Source organism: Macrotis lagotis, chromosome 8 (assembly GCF_037893015.1).
Source record: "Macrotis lagotis isolate mMagLag1 chromosome 8, bilby.v1.9.chrom.fasta, whole genome shotgun sequence".
Lineage (NCBI taxonomy): Eukaryota > Metazoa > Chordata > Mammalia > Peramelemorphia > Peramelidae > Macrotis > Macrotis lagotis.
The window spans coordinates 88,988,972-88,997,930 of NC_133665.1; the positions used below are offsets into that span (position 1 = coordinate 88,988,972).

The 8,959-nt window shown below is 48.1% G+C and overlaps 1 protein-coding gene across 2 annotated transcripts; it reads right to left on the reverse strand.

Annotated features, from left to right (window-relative positions):
• Nucleotides 1–319: 319 nt before the first annotated feature.
• Nucleotides 320–6,814, reverse strand: KLF4 (KLF transcription factor 4). Of its 2 annotated transcripts, XM_074197604.1 has the most exons (5): nt 6,615–6,813; nt 6,388–6,508; nt 5,167–6,205; nt 4,903–5,067; nt 322–3,484 (listed from the first exon to the last, which is right to left on the reverse strand). In XM_074197604.1, exons 1-5 carry the CDS (start codon nt 6,617–6,619, stop codon nt 3,309–3,311), a joined length of 1,506 nt encoding a protein of 501 aa, XP_074053705.1. In that variant the 5' UTR covers nt 6,620–6,813; the 3' UTR covers nt 322–3,308. The 2 variants fall into 2 exon arrangements, with proteins under 2 accessions (XP_074053704.1, XP_074053705.1); XM_074197603.1 differs by having other exon boundaries at nt 320–3,484; nt 4,903–6,205; nt 6,615–6,814.
• Nucleotides 6,815–8,959: the final 2,145 nt, after the last annotated feature.

Sequence of the window (8,959 nt, forward strand, 5' to 3'; positions counted from 1 at the left end):
CTATGAGGTAACTTATAGACTGCTTCCATTGAGTGTGAAAAAAACCCTTCTGAATGGACAATTACTTATTAAATCAAGTTCTTTCTAATTTTTGAAATCATGTGCTCAATATATTTATAGATGATGGTAACTGATGCCAGTCATGTCTTATATACTCATATGTGATCACATAGGATCATAGATTTAGAGCTTGAAAGTACCTCAGAAGTAATATACTCCAATTTCGTCTACCTATCATTCTATAGATGGCAGAACTTCAACCTCTGACTCCTCCATAGATACCTATATTCCATCCCTCTCCCTCCCCCCCCAAAAAAATCAAACCCAGCATAGATACACAAAAGCAAAGATTCCTTTTTTTGGTTTGGACCTGTGACATCAGTGTCTACAATTCCAAATGTGGAAACTCCCTTCACTAATAAAAATGGACAATTCTTTCCTAAAAAACTTAAGTCACTGAGAAATGTTGACTTTGTCACTGACTAACTATGTGATTTTGGAGAAATTATTTTCCTGCTCTGGCAAAACATAGGGCAATCAAGTAGGTGGTCCCTTAGATTCCTTTTAGGTCTGAAAATTCTATTTTAAAATTTCTATACTTCATTTCTATAAACACATCTCTGAGTCTTGGAATTATATAAAAATTATATAATATATTGAACCATATGGGGGCAGGCATTGAGGGACTTGCCCATGATCCCATAGTTGACAAGTGTCAAGAGAGAGGACCTTGACTCAAATTCTCCTGTCTCCAAAGTTGGTCCTCTATTTACTAAAGTGCTTTTTATAAAGAAAAATAAATCAATGCATATTTCCTTTTTACCCCTGCTTTTGATAGTCACTTTATCACAAAATATTTTTTAAGCAAAGGAAAGCCTGTATTACATTCAAACCATATACATAGGGTTCATTGAAGTAGAAGGAAATAATTCATTTTTGACCAGTCATAAAACTAAGACCTGTCTGAATTACTATTTGCCAGGTGATCTACTCTTATCATGACAGCAGGTGAAAGCCTATGCACTGTAAGTTAGATATATTGATTCCACTGGGGAACACATTCAACTCTGGTTGTTTTGGTTTTGCTTTTAAAGGGGAAGCGGAGTGGAAGAGTACTAAATTGGGTTCAAGGAAACATTGGTCCTGAACCTGGAAGTCATTAACCAGTTGTGATCTTGGGACAAATTACTTCCTCATCTTGGGCTTTTGTTTACCCTTCAACAAAATTTAAGGATTTCTAAGGTTTGAGAATTATTTCTTTCTATAATTTCTTTTACATATTACACATTTACACAATTGCACGTTAATTTACATAAACACTCTTCTGTAATCTCTTATCTGTCCTATTTATGTATCTTAGTGATATTAGTTATTCCTATCCCAGTCACATTGGAAAGGGCATTAACAAGGTGATGGCAGTTTTCAATTTTGTGACAGTAAATTTAAATTCTCCAAATAATTTAACATAATCTGCTTAGCTGCACACAATTTTTCACATTAAATTTTATATTTCTCCTAGTAATAAATTCCCATTTCTATTCTACTATAAGGGGTTACAAAGTCTTGGGGGCTAGGTAGCCTATTTCTTTAACATTCCCATTATATAGATTAAAAAATTTAAACTTCAATTGCAGTTCACTAAGTAAAACCCAAACTCTAAATTCACTACCTAAATAATACCATAGATACCCATTGTAGTTTAACGGGATACTGTCTATCCTGTAGGGATTGACTTCTGAATCTGAAGCATCAAAATTTGTGGAAATTAAACAATGTCATTGCTGATTATGTACATTGAAGCAAGAGTGATACTGTAACTATTAATCCTCAGGAGGGCACTATTGAACTAGATTCTCATTACTGTCCTAAATGGGAAGGATTATGTTGTTATTGTTAGTTGATGTGTTTACTTGCTTTATGAAGACTGTAGGTAGGCCTGGGCTGCAATCAGCCTATTTTTATGGCATTACAAGAAAAACACCAGATTTCAATCACACTGACTGAAAATAACTGAAGACTGAATTACATACATCCAACAATGAGCAAATAAGTGTACTCAGTTCAGTATCAAAGGATCAAAAAGTTTGTGCTCTGAGTCAAACTGAAAAGTCTTATTCCTGTATGACAAACTATTTGACTTAAAAGTCACTGATTATTATGATCCACTTGCCAATTAATCCTGAGGGCATGGAAGGATTAAATAGGCCCTTGCTTTTAGATCTATTTAGAAAGAGCCAAAGCAGTACTGAACCGGGTTGGGGCTGGTCAAATTTGCAGATCAAAATGGAGGGGGCCTTATAGATTTAGTGTTCATTTTACAAAGTGAGATTATGTCCCAGAGAACATAAGCGAAAAAGGTATACTATTCACTTAAAATAGAATGTCTAAATCTCTTACAGGCTCAGAAGAAAACAAGGGAACAGCCATTCATTTAAAACTTTATAGGTTTATTTAAAACTTAATTCTCAACTTGGGTATGCAAAATACAAACTCCAACAAAATGTTCATTTTACTTTGTAGTTTACAAATATACAAAATAGAAGTTTGCTTAAATTTATATTACATATTTATTAGGTAAAGAACTATAGAAAAAAACATTTGTTCTACTTAAGGCATAGTTGGGGATAAAACATTACAAATTATTGCACATTGAAACCACAGTGCATTATAGACTGTCTGCATAAATTTTTAAAGAAATAAACCAGGTTTATTTACCTGACTTAGGTCATAAATGTAGATCGGAAGACAAAAATATATTTCCTTGTCAAATATGCAGCAGTTTGAGAACTTTGGCTTCCTTTTTTTTTTTTGGTACCTTTAGAACCAACAGTCACTAAGCACCATCAATTAGGCTTTCAAAACATTTTCTGTACCTGAATTTCTTCCTCTTCTAACATAATAATGGCTTTTAGAAGGCAAAAAAATACAAGATGAACTTTATACTTATATTGCATTGAAACACAATTCAAGGGAATGTAGTTTTCCCTCCCCCCATACAAATCTATTAAACCCTGATATCCGTGACTTCCAGTCATCCCTTGGCATCTTGTAATCCAGGCATATTCAAGTTGGATTCAGAAATGGAATGATAAGATCCAGTCACAGACCACAAATCTGTCCTTTGATTTAAGTTCATTTCTCTTGATTATCCATTTTTCTTTGGACTCTTTGGAAGACTTGTTTGTTTTGTTTTGTTTACCATGATTCCTTGTATATAGTGCTTTAGCTGGGTTCCTCCCTCATCAGGAAGACAGTCATGTGAATACTGAATCTCATATGGCAGTACGGGTTAAATCCTCTGCTTTGGATTAAAAATGCCTCTTCATATGTAAGGCAAGGTGGTCGGACCTGGAAAATGCTCGGTCACATTTCTGGCACTGGAATGGGCGTTGACCAGTGTGCTTCCTGTAGTGGCGGGTCAGTTCATCAGAGCGGGCAAATTTCCATCCACAGCCCTCCCAGTCACAGTGATAAGGCTTCTCACCTATGAAAGGAACAGATTTTTAAATCAATAGTGTGAATTCAGTGACTGAAGGGCAGATCTACTTCAATCTGTCTTAAAGACAGGAAATTGCTGAACTAATTTGGAATAAGGCATGAAGAAATCATCTGCTTAGAATTAAAGGCTTCTTTTTTCTAAACATAAGACAATAAAGACTTGTCCCTTAGCAAGTGATTAAGAAGCAAGATTTGTCTTTAAAAAATAGTTCGTATCCTGTGCCTGCCATGATGGATGTAATCTTATTCAACACATTTTATTCCACCTTTCCTAAACTTGAAAGACATACCCCATGATCATTTTTAGAAAAAAAGAAATCACCATTAGAAACCTTATTTTTCATAAATTGCAAACAAGGCATTTATATAACCATCATCTCAGATTAAAAGTAAAAAATATTCACAAAATTTCCAGGTTATAAATTCTACATAATACTCCCTTACACCTCCATAAATACAGAATAGCTAGCTACCAGCCAATCAGCACTACACACCAGATACATAACAGCAATTACATTGTTTCACAATTCCATTTGGTGTCCCAGAATAACTCAATGACTTTTATAAAAAAAAAAAAGAGGAATTTAATTTCCTATGATTTGAAGGTCCTCCCTAGGCTGAAGCAAAAAGCTTTTATACTTGGGCAAGTCCCATTGCCCTAAATAAATAAAAAAAAAATTTTAAGTTTTTATAAAAGTTTTATAAAATGTTCTGTAAGAATTAGGTCCAGTGACAAAGTATCAGGGAGAAATTCTTTTTCATGTCTGTTTACAAGGTCTTCAAATTTAAACTCTTTTGCATTACATTGCAACTACTTTTTATCAGTTCACAATACGAATATTACTTAGTATTCTTCAATAATCGATAATCTTTGCAAGTTTAAAAACACAGGTAATTCATGTCTTTCACTAGATAATGTTGAATCTAGTGAAGTTTAAATGTAACCTTATAAATACAGGCTGCAATATAACCTTATAAACAAAGGAAAACTAAAAAAAATGAGTAGTTTAGAAAGTCTGAGGTTGACTAGCTTCAGTTAGAAATTAATGGGAAAAAAAGGCTTGAATCATCTTTAAAAGGATTCAACATAATTACGCATTAAAAGGATACAATTTCTTGATTACAAGGAATGATGCTGAGATCAAGTCAAGATTAAGAGGAATTAAGACTAACTACACATTTTAAGACATAAGTAATAAGGATTAAACAGTTACACCTGAATACTTAAAAGTGCCAGTAAACCCTAAGAAGATCTGGAGTCCTGTGACTGCCACTAAACCAACCATCGGGATAGGGCAAAAAAAAAAAAATAAAATCAGCCTATTTTACCAGAATATGCACCCCTTGCTATTCCTACCTAGATTAGCCAGATCAGATCTCCCCTCTCTTTCTCCAATGTCCTACCTGTGTGGGTTCGAAGATGTGCCTTGAGATGAGAACTCTTGGTATATGTTTTCCCGCAGCCTGCATAATCACACGTGTGGGTGGCTGTCCTTTTCCTGGGCCATGACCTGCGCCCTCTCTTGGGTTTGGGTTCTTCTGGTAAGCAACTCCCGGGTGGTATAAGCTCTAAAGGTGAAGAGGGTGGAGTCAGCATCACTCCTTGTACCAAAGGACGACCTGTTAAAGAAAGCTCTTCGATGAGAGCCATATAACCCTTAGACTGACCTTGATATTGGAGTGGAGTAACCTGCGGCTGCAGCTGGTCCGGCAGAAAAGGGTAGTTGGGTCCCGGGTGGTACCCAGGGGGTAGTGGCAACGGATGGCTTATCCCCTGAGGTGAAGGATGGCAGTCCCTGCTGGTCATCAATTCCTCAGCAGTCAAGGAGGGGGTAGTCCTGCTGGGGAGAGGCCGCCCCAAGAATTCGTGGGGCTGCGCTCTCTGGCCATTGCTGAGAGGCGGGCCGTTGCCCAGGTGGGCCTCCATGGGCCTGCCAATAGTGCAAGAGGGCACGGCCTCTTGCTTGATCTTGGGGCACATCCGAGGCCCTGTGCTATAGGGGGCCACTACCACAGGGTGGCCGCCGTCGGGGCTGCAAGAAGAGGGGTTGCCTTTGTTAACACTGATGATGGACTGACCATTGTACTCCCCCATGTTCAAGGTGGCTTTCACAACAAATTTCCCGTGCAGGCTGCCACCGGGAAGCTGCTGCTGCTGCTGGATGTACACAGGGTCCAAGTCAGGCCTCATGAGCTCGGCTACAAATCCACCTGAGGGGGACACGTCATTGATGTCGGCCAGGTTAAAGGGGGCGGCGGGAGGGGGTGCGGGCTCCCGGATGTAGAGAAGGCCGCCGCCCCCGCCGTTGCTGGTGCCGCTGCCGCTGCCGCCCGAGGGGGTCGGGGCTGCGGACGCCCCTCCGGGGTCCCCGGCGCCCCGCAGCGGGTAGGTGAAGCTGCAGTTGGCCGGGGGCGCGCTCGCGGGGCCGCTGCTGGACGGGGAGGACGAGGCGGACGCGGACGCGGAGGACACCGCGGCCGCCGCGGCCGGTTCCTGGTGGATCAGGGAGTTGGAGAGGATGAAGTCAAAGTCCAGCAGATCGTTGAACTCCTCGGCCTCCCGCCGGGCCAGGAGCGCGGGGTTCCCGCCGCCGCCGCCGCCGTCCAGGTCTGCCGCCGCCACCGCCGCCGCCGCCGCCAAGTCGTAGGGGCGGCCGCCGAGCACGGAGGGCAGGCGCTTCATGTGGGACAGCTCCTCCCGCCAGCGCTGCGGGGCAGAGGCGCGTTACGGGGGCCCGCCGCCTCCCCGCCTCCCTCCGCCCCGGCTCCCGCCGCGCCCCGGCCCCCGCGCCCCGCGCCCCCGACCCCCACGCGCCAAGCCCCGGCCCGGCCGCCGGGCAGCCGGGGGAAAGCAGCGAGCGAAGCGCGGCCGCGGCGCCGGGTACTCACGGGGTTCGGGGCACCTGCCGGCCTCAGCCCCTTCTCTTTGGCCGGCGCCCCCGCGGCGAAGGTGGAGATGGAGGGCAGCAGCGTGCCGCTGAGAGCCATGTCAAACTCGCCGGGCGGCTGCCTGCGGCGGACACAAGGGAGAGGGCGGGGGTCCGCGTCAGCCCCCCGCAGCGCCCCGGCCCCGGCCCCGGCCCGGCCCCGGCCCCGGCCCGGCCCGCCGCACCTACCTCATGAATCTGGGCGGGGGCGAGGTCTCCGGAGCCCCCGGCGCTCGGTGGTCCCAGCCGCCGCCGCGGGAAAACTCCCCAAGTCGGAAAAAGTGGGGGAAAGAAGGCAACCACGAGGGGAGCCACGAAGCCCCCCGCGGCCCGAGCGCCGGACGCTTCCCGACAGCAGGCGATCCTCGTACGCGCGGCAGCCCAGTGGCGAAGCGGACACGATCCTCGGCGCCGACGCGCGCTGCGGCCGCGCTCCTCGCGGGCCCGGGCCCGGGGCCGGCCGCGTCTCCGGGGCGCCTCGGGGATCAGCGCGGGCCGCGGCCGGAGGGGCGGCGGCGGCGGCGGGGGGCCGCGGCCAGGTGAGGCGGGCGGCGGGCGGCGGCCGGCGGCGGCGGGACGGGACCCGCGGCGGGGCGAGCCGACTCCCGGGGACTGCGAGATGGCGCGGCGGGCGGCGGCCCCGCTGCCATGGGGAGCCGCGGCCGCGGAGTGGAGCCGGCCGTGCGGGCGGAGCCGGGGTGCTCCTTCCAGGGGAGGGGTGGGAGGCGCGGGGCGGCGGCGGCGGCGGCGGCGGGGGCGGGGGGGCCTGCCGGGGGGGAGAGGGGGAGGGCGGCGGCGGGGAGCTCCTCGGCGGGGCTCTCTGTGGCGGCCGCCGGCGCTGCCCCGGCTCCCCGCGCGCGCCCTGCACTGGGGCCGCTCCAAGGTGGGGAACTGTCAAGCCCGGAGCGGCGCCGACCTTACTTATAACTTTCCCGGACGCCCCGCCCCCTCCGCGGGAGGCCCCGCCCCCTTCCCCGCTCGCCCCCCGCCTCCCCGGCCCCCGCCGGAGACGCCTCCCCCTCCGCCCCCCCGCGCCGTTGCTATTGGAGCTAAATAAACAAACTGTGAACACGTGGGAGTGGGGGAGGTGCGAGCTAGGGGCCGGACGCGTGACGCCAGTGCAGCAGCTGGCTTGCAGGCAGCGCCTCTGACGCCAGCGGCTCCCGAGCTAGTGAGGGGAGAGAGAGGGAGAGACAGAGACACAGAGACAGAGACAGAGAGAGAGACACAGACACAGACAGAGACACAGACAGAGAGAGAGAGAGAGACGGGGGGGGAGAGAGAAAAGGTAAGAGAGTGACAGCAACAAGGTAAGAGAGAGAGGAGAGAGACAGACAGAGAAACAGAGACAGAGAGAGGGGGGGAGAGAGAAAAGGTAAGAGAGTGACAGCAACAAGGTAAGAGAGAGAGAGAGGAGAGAGACAGAAACAGAGACAGAGAAAGACGGGGGGGGGGAGAAAAGGTAAGAGAGTGACAGCAACAAGGTAAGAGAGACAGGAGAGAGACAGACAGAGGAGAGGAGAGAGAGAGGGAGAGGGACAAGGTAAGAGAGAAAGAGAAAGAGGAGAGAGAGGGAGGGAGACAGAGGCAGAGAAACAGGAGAGAGAGAAAAGGTAAGAGAGAGGGACAAGGTAAGAGAGACAGAGGAGGAGAGGGAGAAAGAGAGAGAGAGAGAGAGAGAGAGAGACAAGGTGAGAGGAAAGAAAGGCAGAGGGAGTCAAAGAGTAGAGGGAAAGAGGAGACAAATGAGAGAAAGAAGGAGGAGGGGAGGCAACACTGCGACTCGGGGCCGCGCTATAGACCCTGCTGCACCAGTCTTGGAAGGGCGGAGAGTGTGTGTTTGTGCGTGCGTGCGTGCGTGCGTGCGCGTGTGGCTGTGTGTGTATATATATGTATGTGCGTGTGTCTGGGTGTATGTATATGTGTGAGTGCGTGTGCACGTGTGTGTCTGTGTATGTGTGCGTACATGTTGTTGAAAGGGAGTTGGAGGCTCCCAGGAGAGCGGAGGGTGGCGCTTCTTCTTCTCCTCCTCCCTTGGGGAAATGTTTAAGGAATCCCCCCCCCCCTTTCCCAAGTTCCCAAGTTCTTCATTCACTGAATCTTGGAATTGAAACCGCGAGAGAACAGTCAGTCCCCGCTGTCCCTGGGCTGCAGCGACCCCTAAGTGGGACGTTTGTTGCCTAGGTGCTGCTCCTAGGCGAGTGTACACACACACACACACACACACACACACACACACACACACACATCCCACGTCCATGGAGCGCACACATTCTAGGCTTCGTGGCATGTTAGAGAATAGGAACACTTATCTGCATGATTCATTTCGGCCTTCTCCCCCCCCCCCAAAAAAAAACCCCAACACTCCACCAAACCAAAACTACAACACTTACCCTTCATGATTGAAGGGAATACGAGTTTTTCTTCATTTGTTTGCTCGGAAAATTACGTTGCTGTTGGTCACTCTTGTTTTCCCTCTTTGGGAATACGTAAGTTTTAATCGTGGGCAGTGTGGCCCCTAGGTGCTTGGGAGC

What these genes read in the sequence shown, in the direction of transcription:
- KLF4 (XM_074197603.1), bottom strand. An exon ending in CGGCAGGTGCCCCGAACCCC is followed by an intron (nt 6,206 to 6,387) that starts GTGAGTACCCGG and finishes TCTGCCCCGCAG; the next exon opens with CGCTGGCGGGAGGAGCTGTC. An exon ending in ACATCTTCGAACCCACACAG is followed by an intron (nt 3,485 to 4,902) that starts GTAGGACATTGG and finishes TTCCTTTCATAG; the next exon opens with GTGAGAAGCCTTATCACTGT.